Genomic DNA, 15,309 nt, shown 5'->3' with positions numbered 1-15,309 from the left:
TCTTTGATAATACGTTGCTCAATGTTGGGAAGGCTACTTTGTAATAGAAATGCAATAGGTGTCAGATAGTTACCCTGTTAAAATGACATAAATAATGTAACTATTTGAATTATTTTAAAGTAATGTTTCTTAACCCATTTGATTACTTTTTGATTACATTTCTAACAAATGTTGTGAACTGGGCCATGAAAAATTACGATTAACAGAGCAATAGAATTATTTATATATTCAACATAAAACCAAAAATAATATATCCAGATGCAACACCTTTGTTATTACCAACAATTTGACTAACTGTAATTTATTTACATATCTTTCTCTGTAACTTTTTACAATTACAACTATTTAGTAAAGTAATTAGGAACCCCATTACCTGGAACTATCTACTCCCCAACACTGATGTAGCTTTACATAAATCACCCAAACTGGAGGGTCTCCTCCTTCATACAGTGATTTTGTATGAGAGCGGATAGTAATTATGTTTTTTTAATAATTGAATGTAATTGAAACCTGTATTTAAAACATCAGCGCAGCAAAGTAGATTTTTTATTACATTGCAAAATCGACAATGGAACGACAATATTGCTCACAATCCCAGACTTGGGCCTAAAGATGTGTTATTGTAGTCAAAGGCCTTTCTAATGACTGGACGAGTGATTATGAGAACTCTACTATATACAAATGTGTGTGTAGGAGTTATATGCACACGACAACAAATCTAATGAGCAAACACACTAGTAAGTGTTTATAATGTGTGAAGAAACAGAGAAGATCTGATCTAATTCCACCATTTCGGACTTCCAAAGTCAGATTATAGGACAACACAGTCTTTTACTCTGCATGCTTTTAACGGAGCACAATAGTCATGACCTTTTGATCAGCTATAGTCAGAATATGGAGGACACTGGGACATTTAGTAGTGAAATGGTGGGGGGCGTTACCCAGAATGCTTTGGGCCAGAGGCAGGACAAGACTTGAGAAGGTTTTGGGGCAGCTAAAATTACAAAATGGCATCAGATAAATTTAGAGGTGCAACACCAGCCCGCTGTAAATACATGTAATATACCTCTCGCTGGACTCTGTCCAACTTCTGTCAAAGAAACCAGCACTGGGTTCAGCATTATGTAAGCTGAATATATATTTCCAGACCAAAGAGACAACTGGGAAGCTAGATTTCAGTGTGTTGACAGCAGAAGTGAATAGCCAAAAAAACAAACAATAACAACAAGTTAATCAAATAAAGTAACAGGATCCCTGGATCTCTATCAATTATGTCCAATAAGCAGTCGCCTGTAAGACAAGGAGACTGTAAGCATCCTAAGTCAACGCACTGATCATGAAATCACATCCCAGTTGCGCTGATAATGACTTTGAAACAGTGCGTTGAGGAGGTCCAGTCAGTTCGGCGGACGGACAAAGGGAGTGTGCTCTAACGGGAGGGAAGTCTGTGTGTGTTTGGCTGCTGCTTTTCAGCGACGCTTCCTAAACGGGGCACGAGCGCCCAAAGACAATAACGCATCATCGCTCCGGGCAACCGCTGACAAAAACAACGGACATGCCAAGAACAAGGCGCAAGCTATTCCTGCGACGCGCAGCCCGCGTGGCAAACAATAGGCATATTCTCCATATTATCACAGAGACATTAGTGTGCATTTACAGCCCGACGCGTTGCTCCTCCCTCCTTTACTTGCGCCGCACAATCTTTTTTTATTCACTCATTCATTCCTTCACCCTCATCCACTCATCCCCCCCACCCCCCCTCCCCTCTTTATGCACTTGTAGTAGGCTACAACTCACCCTCTCATCTAATCCCTCCCCATGCCACATGGAGAGAAAAAAAATCACTCATTCACGCACTCCTCCCTCCCTCTCTCTCTCTCTCTCTCCTCGTTTTCACCCATTCGATCCTCAGGAAACCCACCAACTCATCCACCTCCCCTTTAATACATGCGCACAAAAAAAACCCAACAACAAAACACTCAGTCATCAAGTCACTGTGAGGACACAGGTGGAGTCAGATGGGCAGAGACACTCAATCCAACTTCATTTAGACTACACACACACACACCTACATATACAACATACACAGGTCGCCTATAACACTATGCCCACTAATAAGGGGGATTGGACGCAATGTTTATTTGAACAAAAGTGAAGAATTAAGTGCTTCAGCAGTATCCCAACAGTCCACACAGGAGAGGACCATCTCTCCGGCAAACAGCCTGGTGCCGCTTTGCGCAATTATGATGCGGATGAGTCAATAACGTGGTTATTATCCCCAAAAAATAGCGTCCAATAACTCAGATAACCATGCTACAAAAGTCGGGGGGAATGCACTACTCCAGTGGCTGTGACTTTAGGAATCAAAATGGCGTTGCAGGGAGGGACATCAGACCTGATATTAAAATCAGAAACAATACAGGAGAAATTATAATAAAGTTTGCTATTTGGGAGGTCTCTGTTGTTCAGGATGAGGGCCACAAAGGTTCGTAAAAACGTGGAAAGCCAAATGTCAAGCGTGTTATTGATTGAGGTCTGATGCGCCAGTTCCTTGAACAAAAGAAACGCATCACTGCGCCCTGTATTGAAGGACTTTGGTTTCGGCTGCGGCCCCCCTCCCCCTCCTCACAGCTGGACCCACACCTGGTCACACGGCAGCCACCTGCACCCCTATCCGAAGCGTGCTGATCAATTTTACGAGCGGGGATCAGAGCCCCCTGATCTTTGGAGGTGTTGGCAACTTTCCTGACAATGGAGCTCGAGTGGCGACTGCCATAGTGACAGCTATAAGCAATTCTGTCCAAAAAACAGCGAACGCAGCGACCCTGTCCCCCACATTCAGACCCACGTGAACCCATATCGTCACCCCGAGTGTCACCTGTCACTTGGATATCGTGACATTTCATTTATAGCAGGTTTAACAACAAATAATCTCGACCACGTCATTCAAACTCAATGGCCGGAGTGTGTTAGTTGGGAAAACGTATCGATGTATTAAAAGCAAAAACGGAAACGCAATCCAACTGAAGCGCGTGCATCCGTTCGAGCATAGATACAATATCGATATGCATCGGATGATTCGGCGCCAGGTTCCGTCCGTTTGGGTCAATTTAACGCGAATTGTGCAAAATTGTTCACAGCCCGCGTTACTTCCAGCCGGTTTTCCCGGAATAAAAGTTGTTCGCCGGCGCGGGTGAAGACGGGAAAGTGTGTCCCCGTGAAGCCCAATGTATCTGCTATTAGCCCATAATGTTTTGTGGGTCAGTTCTCCGCCGTAGCTTCTATATTTGACGAGAGTTGGAGGATGAAGAAACACAAACGGGACGGCGCCAGTTCCATGGAGTCCGCTAGATCAGCTGCTGGCAGTTGGTGTTCTCAATCACGTCCGCAGATAGGCTTCATAGGCTCACCGAGGCGCCCGTGGAATAAGACACTTAAGTGATCCGGTGTACCGACGCGTCACTTTGTGTGGACAACTATCATCTCTTTTCTTTCCTCCCATCAACAGTTCAGTGTGACATTGTCGCACGTTTATTTTTTCTTCCGCCGTTCATATATTTCGCTGTTTCCGACGCTCCGCTCTGCCAGCTTGAGTCGCGTGAAATTACACAGCATTGGACTTTTTTTTTTTTTTTTTTTTAATAATTTTTTTTTAATAGTTAGTTTGTTTACTAACTCCAAAGAAAAAGTCACCATGGCAGAGACGTCGGCAGCTCCGGCCAAAGCCAAAAAGGCAGCCAAGCCCAAGAAACCTGCTTCTCATCCCAAGTACTCGGAGATGATCAAAGCGGCCATCGCTCACGAGGGCAGCCGCAGCGGAGCGTCCCGGCAGTCCATCCAGAAGTACGTGAAGAAGAACTACAAAGTGGGCGAGAACGCCGACACGCAGACCAAACTGTCCCTGAGGAGGCTGGTGGACGGCGGCGTCCTGCGCCACACCAAAGGCATGGGCGCCTCCGGGTCCTTCAGGTTGGCCAAACCTGAGGACGTCAAAAAGTCCGTCAAGGCGCCGGCGCCTGTCAAGTCGAAGAAGGTCGTGAAGCCTTCCAAGCCCAAGAAGGCGGCTAAGCCCAAGAAGGTGGCCAAGACGCCGGAGAAACCCAAGAAGGCAGCTGTGAAGAAAGTGAAAAAGGTCGTGAAGAAGGCGACGCCGGTGAAAGCCAAAAAGGCAGCACCCAAGAAAGCAACCAAGGTGGTCAAGTCCAAGGCAAAACCAGCGAGGAGGGCAGCCAAGCCCAAGGCGAAGACGCCCAAAAAGGCAGCAAAAACAGCGAAAAAGAAGTAAAAAAAGGACAATATCAGAGAAAAAAAAAGTCACTGTAAATACTTAAGGAAATGTTTTCGTATATGTATTATTTTTGTAAGGTCTCATGCAAACTTCTGCTGTTTTTACCAGTAGTTATCTCTCCATTGCAACATAGCTTTGAGATGCTGTAGAAATAATTGTGAGCATTTTTATTTGGCGTTAATAATATTGTTACTTTACTGTCCGATCCTTGGGTCCGTTAAGACTAGACTAGGGTCTTACTGAAAAGGAAAAAAATATGTACATAAAGGTGAACGTATGAAGCTATTGTTAGTGCACGGGGTCGTACTGAAAACACACATGTGACAATGGTGAGCATTGTGGAGCCTGTACAATGTGCAGAGCAGCGGAGGTCAGCAAGATTTCCCCTAAAGGCTCCAGTTGTCATCCAAACTCCATTCTGTAGGTTTCGTGTTCAGACGACTCTTATTACATAAACATCCCACTGTGTTCAGTCACTTTTAAAGACTGTTTATAATGCAATTCAATAAACCTTTGTCATCTTCTACAAAATGTGTTGGGGGAAACTCATTGCGCGCATTTTACGCGTGCGTATTACGCTTGGTGAAGTGGAAGGAGGCATTTCTGTGCATATCACAGATTAATACAATGAACGAAATCTAATACATAGTGAAATGACATCTCCATATATACATAAATAAATTATAAATAATATATGATTTTTGACACGTTCACAAATTTAGTCCGCACCAAGGTGTTGCAGACAAAGCCCACCCATGAGAGGGGGACAAATGGGTCGACATGCAACGCAAAAATAGTGACACTTAGGACGACTGCAGTCCGTGTATGATTATTAAATATATATAAATGAAAAGAACCCAAACACTCTGTCAAGTAGTCATGAGCGCAGGCAAGGGCTTTGTAGGACACAATGCAAAATCCTGTGGCATAAATACTCTTGTGAAATAAAAACGCACAGAAAATAAGTCCCTTAAAGGAATAGGGCGGTTGTAAACACAGCCAAGATAAAATTGCGAGGAAAATATTAAATTGTAAAACATCTATGTAGGAAAAAAACTGCCCGAACATAAAACACAAAGCTTCCTTAAGGGTAGTTACTTGTTTTTCACACTAACCTACTCTCAAAATCCCTACATCCTCCCCTTAGAGCGGGTGCAGAGCAGAGAGGCGGTGGTTTTTTGCAGACACACCCAGTGCTTACCACCCTGCCTCTCACCTGACATGCGCTCAATACTGCCACCTCGTGGTATCTTCCAGGCGCCTCCTCTTCTCTGCAGTTGGCACCGAGACGCCAGCAGCAGACGACTGGAGTCAAACTGATGAAAGTGAAGATTACAAGCACCAATTACCCCTCTATACACTACTATTCATTATAATCTTTCAAAACAGGTGTAAGATAACCTCACTAACCTTGTCAAACAGCTTCAGGCTGAATGATCAAAGCAGAGCATCCAGACTCACAAAGGCATGCTGTTGACTTGGGTAGTAATTGGTGTTTCAGCATGAATTTAGACATGACTTGTGACAGCACAGGTGGATACTTTTCAACACATCACTGATGCAACAGTCGTTTTGTGATTAAGATGACATGGTATCGGAAACATTAATACAACAGGGTTTTGAACAAAACTGATCTGTTAACAGTTAACATTAATACCTCATTTGAGTCACAGACACTATGTACCATAGCTTTTACTTGTATAAATGCTGAAAATAAGAAACAAAACAATATTCAGTCAGGATGTATCAGCTATTTAAAAATAAAATGTTATAAATCAACCAAGGTGAATATTGGGAAAAAGCCCCAACTGTCAAGACATATTATCATAAAGCACCACATTCATCTTTCACCCTGACACCCATAAAGTCTTTGGGGCAAAACGTCCCCACCCAGTCTGGTCTGGTATTTTATTAAGCATCTAAATCAGTTCAATTTCAGTAAGAAAAACAGCCATATTTTAAAAGTCACAGAAAAAAGGTCCCCAGCAACAAAACATACAGAACATGAATGACTCATGTTGGAGAAAAAAAATGCAATGGCAGATTTTGTAACAAGGTCAAAGTGTATGCAGTGTCAGGTGTTTAAAAAGAAAAAAGAAAAATCACAGATCAACCTATTTCAGCCTCAATCAAAATCAATAAATTCAATTTCAATGTTAAGAAGGAGGTGCGGAAGCAGAGATTGATTTGACAAGTTTGTTTTTAAAGGTTTACCGGAGAAAATATTTTCTGACTTCTTGCAAACCACCATTAATCTTCATGCACATCTCTCCCTACCACAGCAGATCAGTGGAGGCAGGCCTTGCTGCTAAAATATTAAAATGTTTAATTTCATTCTCAGGCAAAACAATATGCCTGAGGGGCAAATAACATGCTATGACTACTCATTGCTGCTGGAGTTATTTGGCAAATCAGATAAGAACTTCTAGCATCTGTGGTGGTCAGAATGAAGAGTAGTTCATTCATCCAGGAAGAGATCCACCAGCAGCCAATCAGAATGTTGGCTCTGTTCAACATGCTCCATGTCCCTTTGGTTCTTCAGTCTAGTCAATTTGGCATTTTTTAAAATTATGTATAGGAAACACTGCATGTGTATAAAAACTATCCAATCCCACCATTAACACTTGACAGGATTGAATATAGATTCCTACATTTCCTCCCCTTTGATAAAGCACCTGTTTGGATGCGAACACTTCTTTGTTTATCAATGCAACGAGCGCTGACAGGCTAACTCCTACTTAACCTGGTTGGACAATGTAAGGCAGAAAAAGCTGGGCACAGCAGCGTGGGGAATAATATGATCACTAGCTTCCAATTGCCCTTGGACCGTTCCGATCATTGGACTTGGAGGGCAGGACGAAGCGAAGGAGGGCAGAAATATGAAGAGTCTCTCCTGGGAGCTTTGGGATGAAGAGTAAAATGACGCGGTGGCTCTCAATCTGGTGTCTGTGATTTGGTCTTGATGGATGGATTGATGGAGCACCAGGCTGAAAAAAAAGAATAAACTCAGCTGGTTGCGGATCATTTCAGTCTAGCCACGGCTCTGTAGATGGCAAAGCCCAGAACTGCCACCACGGCCGAGCCCAACGCCACTCTCAGCCAGAACGACGTGTTGCTCATGTCAGAACCATTCAGGTGTCTGGAGATCAGAGGGAAAACATCATTAAGGGTTGATCACACAAAGCAACACACAACTAATGCCATAAGCAAAACTAATGTCTTGTTGCCTACATCTCTACCTATCACTGTTTTATGATACGAACAATATTGTCCTGTAACTTTGTTCTATTTTTCCAGGTTTCCAAAGATGTCTGATTATACTCAGGAGCAGCAGTTTGTTTGATCAGAACATACGGGTATACTGCTGCCCAGGCAAGCCTGTTGTAGATGTTCTTGCTGGTGGAGTCGAGGAACAGGCTGGAGAAGGGCAGCGGTGGAGGCAGTTGGTGTTTATAACAGAACTCTGCGGGAGTCATCCCGTGGAACTGCTTGACGTCAGGAAGGTCCACCTTGGAGGCGACAAGCACACATGGGACGTTGCTCTCCATGTAGTGTTGCTAAATAAGAAAAGGGGATAAAGAGCGAAAACTTTAGTTCAGAGATGTACTACTAAATGTAAACAAACAAGAAAGGTCTAAATCACTTTTCTCCTGACTTGTACAAGGATCTGTCATAGTTTGAAAGGATAAATGTTTGTTTATATATTAATGGAGACGTCAGGGCATGTTTCTGCACTCCATTTGCTAGATTTCGCTCACTTGCTGTATGTTAGGATGATGCTACTGACCATGCTGACTGTATGCAAAACCAGCACAAACTCTGCATCCTATGTGAAGGTCACAGACTATACTAAATAATGATAAATGATCTAATCAAATGCTCTTCTAACCTTTGCCGTCACTGACCTTGTATATACTGGCACAGTAGTCAAAGGAATGTGGGTCACTGGTGTCATACATGAGACAAGCAACATCACAGGAGGCGTCTGATGCCTTCAGGAACTCCGCCTCCACATCCACCTCATTGAGCTGCACAGGGAGGAGAAGAGTGTGGTGCTCAGGCTTTAGTCAGGGTCAGAGGTTAAGGGTCAACATTAAGATCAGGATGGGAGCTACTTACGATAAGGTACTTCTGCTGGTTGCTGACTTGGACAGTGTTTATGGCATAGGAGGAGAAGGCACTGCTGGAATTTCCCTTATTATGTAGAAGGCAAGAGATATATATAGAAATAAAAAAAAAAAAAAAACAGAAACAGTCACTACTTATTATTGAAAGTTAGAGAAGAAGTTTATCATGTTTTAATTCTGCAAAATTTCAGCTCCAGACTAGTAGATGCCATACCACAACGTTACGGCCCACAAAAGCCTGGAGAAAGGCCGTCTTGCCCGTCCCCCGTGGCCCGATCACCTTGCAGAGAAAGACTGACCTCTGCGTCTGGCGTTTCTCCAGGTCCGCCTCTTTCTCCTGCGTTACTGCACATATAAACAAGCACGTCAGAGGAAAAAAGACATGTAGGGCATCAAATAAAATTTGACTCTAAAACAAAAAAATTTAAAAGATTAAAAAATAACTCAGAAACAAAATCTTAAATCAGTAGATTAGTGGGACCAAAGCTGTAAAGTTTGTCCGAACGTACTGCAACAGGTTAGTATAGTAACCGTTTTAGGATAACTGGAGCTTATCAGTCATCATTCTATACTGTCAGACTCGACTCAACTATTCATCAGTCTAAACTGCACTTCGCCAGGCCCAGTTGCTGTGGTACTAGATGAAAAATCAGGAACCAACACCAACATTTTAGGATTGAATGTCTATACAAAACCCTTTAGCAATCCATCCAACAGTTGTTTTGATGTTTCACTCAGGACCAACGTGTTGGACTGTCAGCCAAATTACATAGCTTTTTTTTTTAGAGAAATACCGCTAGCATGGTTAAAAATAAATGTACAATAAAAATGAACATCAAAACTACTTAATGAAAGGTTGATTCAGCACCACGAAAGCCAGTAACTGAGCACATGCTACAACCAGTAACTACTACCCTTGTTGAAAGATCTGAGTTAATCTCTGTGGCTTCCTGGCCTCTCTGACATCTACAGCAGGGTCACCTAAAGGTGCTCACCTCCGAGACGGAGACAGAATGTGTGTGATTAACAGCAGTGCGACATACACCACACTTTCTAATCTTGCCCAAGCTTTCCTGACAAACCGGCCTGGGCACGCCACTAGTTAACAAACACAGAGACACTACTTTATACACCCATGTAGAAGCTCCTCATACTAGCTCAATCATCAATCCCTTATCATTATTATTTTATTTTAGTTGCTCACAAGAAACACAAGGACAAAATGCACGTCATGTGTGGGGAATGCTCCATACATCAAACCATGCATGTGTTACGTGTCGACATGCAGTTTACAAACTCCCAACTATTCCTTCATGTCTCAAGAACAAATACAAGTATGTAACTCTATAAAGCTTTACTGGACAGGATTAAGACTAGTAATCCTCCTATCTCATCTATGAGACTGGGATTTAAGTTTTCAAAGAGGATGTACAGTATGTCCCAGTAACCTCCATGTTCCTCAGGGAGATGGTGTCAACCTATATCATCTACATGCTGTAGGGATGGTCTAAAATTAACAGCCAATTGCACACGCACGCACCCATGCACAGACAAACACACTCACACACACCTGTGATTGCAGCAATCTGTGAGTCCTGCTCAGTGAGGATAGGGTAGCCTAGGTATCCTAGGTGCTCCAGGCAACGGTGGATGTCAAAGTACGCAGAGAGCCTGCATGTGAAGGGAGTGACATACATGTGACTTTGGAACTGTACAGAATGTAAATTGCTTGTAGGTGCGCTAGAGGGTAAACCTAGTGCCTGCAATCACGCCTAAACAATCAAGTGAGACACTTACGTCCACTGACAAAGGAAGCCGTGGTTAGAGATGTAACCCTCATCTGTGGTTGGGACAGTCAGGTAGACCTCTGCACCCCATGGCATGTAAGGACATACGCAAAACAGATTCCTAAGCTCCGTCGGTGACAGGGCAGAGTCTTTGTCCTGAGAAACACAGGCCACTTCGTCAAAACAAGGATACCCTCCATTATTGGATGTAACATGGAGAAAACTGAGACAGCATGTTTTATTAATCTCAACATCAATTGAAATACTTTCCCCTAAAATAATCAATACATATTCACATTTGCTTCAATAACATTTCCCACAACGTTTAACCGTCACACTTCATTGTCCACTGGGACACTGTGAACAAAGACAGCTCGGATTGCTACTCACTTCATCGTACTTGTCAAACAACCGCTGGAGGAACTGGTGGCCTAAATGATTGAACTCTGTGGTGCAGCCGACAGGAACTCGTAGTCTGACAACAGGAAAACAACAATTAGATATTTAGATACCTGGACATTCCTGACTAGTGCGTATAAACATAACAAAGGAAAAGCCAAATGGAAACAAAGGAGAAATACGGCAAATGTGAGAGATGTCTATGTAGAATACAGGGACAGTTATCAGTTGTCTATGAGGCAATATAGCCTGCTGTAATATAGTTAGCAGTATAAACATCTGCATCTAAATTTATACAGTACAATACTGCACCGACACATACTCAGGGTAAAGGTAATCATCAGTCAGCTCAAGGTTGTCGTCATAACCAAACTTCCTGAGGATAGTCCATGTGGTTTCATGTCGGCCCCTCTGGATAAATAATGTATTAAGAAATAAGAAACCTGAAAAAGATAGAGACAATACTTAGCCATTAGTTGAGTGTGGCCTTGGGACAACACCGTTTTAAGTTGCATATTGTCATTCATGACTGATGTTACCATTTAGGGTCAGGCCATTGTCCTGCACCCCATCGCTGGTGTTCTTCCATACTACAGTCTTCACATCTTCTAAGGCTTGAGTTGCCAGAGGATTCCCAAAACATGATTTCTGAACATAAAGATGGATGGATTTTTTTTAATATAGCAAACAATGAGCTTTGGTTCATATAACTACAGAGAAAACCTATTGTTAAGTCATTCTGACTGGCACCTGAAAGCAGTTGAGTTCAGCGTCACTGAGTATACGGTCGTTGTCCTGGTCGGAAATGTAGAATATTCTGCTTAGGGCACGCACACACAGTTGTTTTAGCTGGGGACAAATATTGGAGGACAAAAATCTTATCATTACTCTAGCAATCATTTGCACATGTAAATACATGGACTGGGAGAGACAGACACACCAACTCCGCAGTCGGCATCATATTTCCAAAAATGGCTGACCTGTTTGTCTTCGGGGTCATAAAGAGGGGCGGTGGGGTGAAGAACGGCCTTCTGTGCATAGTAGAACAGCTCTGAAATGTTTTTCAAGTTCTTTGCAGAACACTTGAAAGAGAAAAAGCAATCTTAAGGTCAGAGAAAGTGTGCATGTGTAAATATGTATGTGAAGCCCAGCAACCAAGTGTATATCTCAATGCTAAGGTTAGCAGGTGTGTACAGGCTGCAGTGATTAGCAGACTGGATATGTCTGCGAGAGTTCAGCCTCACCTCAACACAAGTCTCAATCTCAGAGAACTGGTTCATGATGGGAAGAATAGTTTCCATTGAGCTCCCACAACGCAGATCAGACTTGTTTCCCACGAGGATGATGGGAACTCTGATATAACATGGAGACAGGGTTACTCTCAACACAACACTATCATAGTTTATTGTGTAGATACAGGTATTCCTGCAATGTAAGCTTTAATGTAAATTAGCTGACATTCAAATAGGGTGTACTGAATGGAGGACGCTTATGCTCCCCACATTTGGGCATTTTACTGCTGCTCTTACATTTGATTGTGGGCAAATCAGCTACAAATTCCTGGATTACCAAGTTTGCCAACAATACATACAAACAGTAGTGCAAAGTTCACCGATACAGAAGAGCCCGAGTAACACACACCCATCAACAGCATACATACATACTTGTTCCCTTTCTCTGCGTCTCCGTTAACTAAAGGTATCCATTTAGTTTTGATCTGTAGAACAAGAGGAGGAAACAAGTGCAGTTTGTGCTTTTAATGTAAATGTAATATATAGTATGTGGAATGATTGTACAGTATGAGACAATGCAAACCAAGTAGCATGTTATTACCTTGTCTATTGTGTCCTCGTTGGTGACATCATACACTACACACACCACATTAGCCTGTGTGGGTTGGAGAAAGAACAGCTTTGAGGGATCTTGAGGCAAAAACAGAAACCAATCAACCTTGTAAACCTTTTATTTAAAATCCTACAGATTAAATAACACTGAATTTCATGATACTGCACAAAAAAACGGACAAGATAAAAGGAAATGAGAATGGAATAATGATTGAGACTTCCAGATACCTGCTACAAGCGCAAATGTTAATAAAAAAATAAATAAAAAATAATTGGCGCTAGAGAAACAACTATGAAAAAGATATAGATGATGTTAAGGCTGCTAGCTATTGCCTGCTGGCGTAAATGCTAGGCCTCCTCGAAGTATGATTTCAGTCTTAAGAAATTGCAACACACTTTAGAAACAATTATATTCATTTATATGTCTCCAAGTTGTTATTCTTAAATGAGTGGCACAGCATTGCTCAACAATGCTCCCGCCCAATTCAGTCCTTCAGTGGATCTGGTTTTAATTTCAACTGTTGAAACAGATGATGTTCAGTATGTTCATGAGTGTTGCATGGTCTTCTTACCTTGACGATCTCATTTCTAAGGACTTCATCACTCTGCTCTTTTTCTGTTAACGGCAAACACAAACAGATCTCAAAGTCCTGATATTCAGACCATCATGCTTCAACAAACTGCACACATAGACACACTACATTATTTTACAGCTCGTGTACATCTCAGTGCACACCAAGCATAGAGACCAGTCAGTCAGAGGACTGATTAATGGTGGTGGTACGTGTTAGCAGGTGCTGTTACCTGAGTAGTCCACTATGTGTGTGGGCACCTTCTCTGGTGTCACGTCAGCAGGGATGGTGATCTCCTCAGCCCTGGGGGGAACCTTTCAGAGATTGCAGATCACAGATAAACTGTCAACCATCACTTAATCAGGCTACATCCTCCAATAACAAAAAACATTTTCTATTTTGCATTGAGCATGGACACTGTTCAAGCCATAAGCTTAAATACTAGGCAACAGTGTGTCAACAGAAGTGTAAAATATATTGGTCATAATATAATATATGAGAAATAAAATATTTCTCCAAGGCAATTTGACTAGCATCAAATTACTGTGTACCTACAATCTTACTAATTGTACTTACTAATAGCAAGTGTACTGAAAATAAAGATGCTAAAAACCACAATACTGGCCACATAGAAGAGCAGGTTATTTTCATTATTTCAAACAAAGCCCAAAACATGCTGCAAAAGTAACAAACGTGTGGCAAAAACCTACATTGAATTGAATTTTTTAACATACTGAGGAATAAATCTGCAGATCAGCCTAACTGCAATGACAGTATGAAACAAATTTAACTTAAAACAAAAGTTATACTATAGTTGCCAAACACATTCTGTAATAAGGTTGTTTTTTGTTTTTTTTTGTTGCAAAAACAGTAAAACAGTTGTGCAAAATAAGCAAAGGGAAATTACATGTTTATTAGCTTACCTTCAGTGAACATCAGCAACTTTTCTTTACTGCGCTAACACAAAACAGTATGCGGAGTACTGACTAATGTTACAGACTGTGGCAATACAGTAATTAGCAAACGGTGGTTAACATACATAGACTATAATAAGGCATGTGGTCTGCTACTTAAAATTCCCCCAGCTTTCAGGGACCTAGCATTGTTCAGCAAAAGGTACCTTTAAGTAAAAACACTGTTGTAATGTAGAGTACTTGTACTGACACTTACATCTTCTGGGAATTCTTCTCCAACTAAAGACATGATGAGTGATGTCTTCCCCACCTTGGCTGTTGGAGGAGATAACATGGAGGATGAGAGGAGCAGCCAGGGAAAGGATCCAATGTTACTTGTGTTATGACGTGATAGCACACTATAAAAGCACACGTACTAGCAAGTTAATCGACTACTCTCTTATCTTTTACATAAAGTGCCCTGTCATACCTAACCGTTACCCCCCATATATACAGTTAAGCTAATAGAAAAAGTGTCACTTTCAATAAAACATGGTCACAGTTTTAGTTAGGATAAGGTAACTGACGCCAATGGGGCTAACTGTTCTACCGTTAGCGTTAGTTAATACATCTAACGTCTAACTGCAGCTAATTAGCCGTTCATGTTAACATGTCAACCTATATCAGAGAACATTTATAATACCTGATGATTAAACACATGTATTAATTGTGTAACGAGGCTTTGAGCCAGCCGATGAACAAAATACGTATAACGTTACTTACGTCTGTATGGCAGCTAAGTTAGCGTTAACTAGTTAAAGTCAACCTACCTAGCTAGCTAGCATTAAGCGTTCCCAACTTAGGAGCAAAGTTAATGCTAATTTAGCATAGCGGAAATTAACGTTCGGAAAGCTTGAAAAGTTAAACATTTATATGATAAACCACAATAATGCATACATAAATGTCCTTTTAGCACAATTATCGGGACCGTGACACCAGGAGTAACCGAGGTAAGTTCAGCTAAAAGTTCGTAAATTAGCTACAACAGCTAATGTTTGCTAGTCTTTTAGCCCTCGGTCGGCTGTCAGTGCGAACGACTTACGCTCCCCCAATAGGAGTATCCTGACGTCTTGTTTCATGATTCCTCACTGTTTGACGAGCAGTCAGACGCGCTGCAGTACTACACTGACATTTATCTTTCATTTGAATGTCAAATTTCAAGCTAAAACCAAACGTGTGGCTCTCTCCACAGCGTTATGCACCCAAGGTGAAACAATATTATTCCGGTTCACAGAGGACACCGTGAAAATACGCCCTCTGCTGGTGGAACGAACTCCCTGCTCATGAATGCAGCTCTTCAGTAGACGTACTTATGAGCTCTCAACCTCTGCCCCAAACT

The 15,309-nt window shown here is 42.0% G+C and overlaps 2 protein-coding genes across 2 annotated transcripts; one reads left to right on the top strand and one right to left on the bottom strand.

The window, feature by feature from the left end:
• The first annotated feature begins 3,422 nt into the window (after positions 1-3,422).
• h1-0 (H1.0 linker histone) lies at positions 3,423-4,819 on the top strand. Its single transcript, XM_084040098.1, has one exon. It carries the CDS (start codon positions 3,695-3,697, stop codon positions 4,283-4,285), a length of 591 nt encoding a protein of 196 aa, XP_083896224.1. The 5' UTR covers positions 3,423-3,694; the 3' UTR covers positions 4,286-4,819.
• Positions 4,820-6,152: 1,333 nt separating this feature from the next.
• On the bottom strand, positions 6,153-15,184 carry rhot2 (ras homolog family member T2). The gene is made up of 19 exons (XM_084040064.1): positions 15,013-15,184; positions 14,188-14,246; positions 13,250-13,331; positions 13,018-13,061; positions 12,435-12,488; positions 12,266-12,318; positions 11,846-11,954; positions 11,582-11,683; positions 11,352-11,450; positions 11,141-11,249; positions 10,924-11,044; positions 10,593-10,677; positions 10,213-10,358; positions 9,986-10,086; positions 8,630-8,760; positions 8,408-8,482; positions 8,194-8,316; positions 7,643-7,845; positions 6,153-7,427 (listed from the first exon to the last, which is right to left on the bottom strand). The coding sequence occupies exons 1-19, from the start codon at positions 15,047-15,049 to the stop codon at positions 7,310-7,312; spliced, it is 1,851 nt and encodes a 616-aa protein (XP_083896190.1). The 5' UTR covers positions 15,050-15,184; the 3' UTR covers positions 6,153-7,309.
• Positions 15,185-15,309: the final 125 nt, after the last annotated feature.

This window comes from Eutrigla gurnardus (assembly GCF_963514095.1).
Source record: "Eutrigla gurnardus genome assembly, chromosome: 22".
NCBI classification, from domain to species: domain Eukaryota; kingdom Metazoa; phylum Chordata; class Actinopteri; order Perciformes; family Triglidae; genus Eutrigla; species Eutrigla gurnardus.
This window is presented reverse-complemented; position numbering and strand designations above follow the sequence as displayed.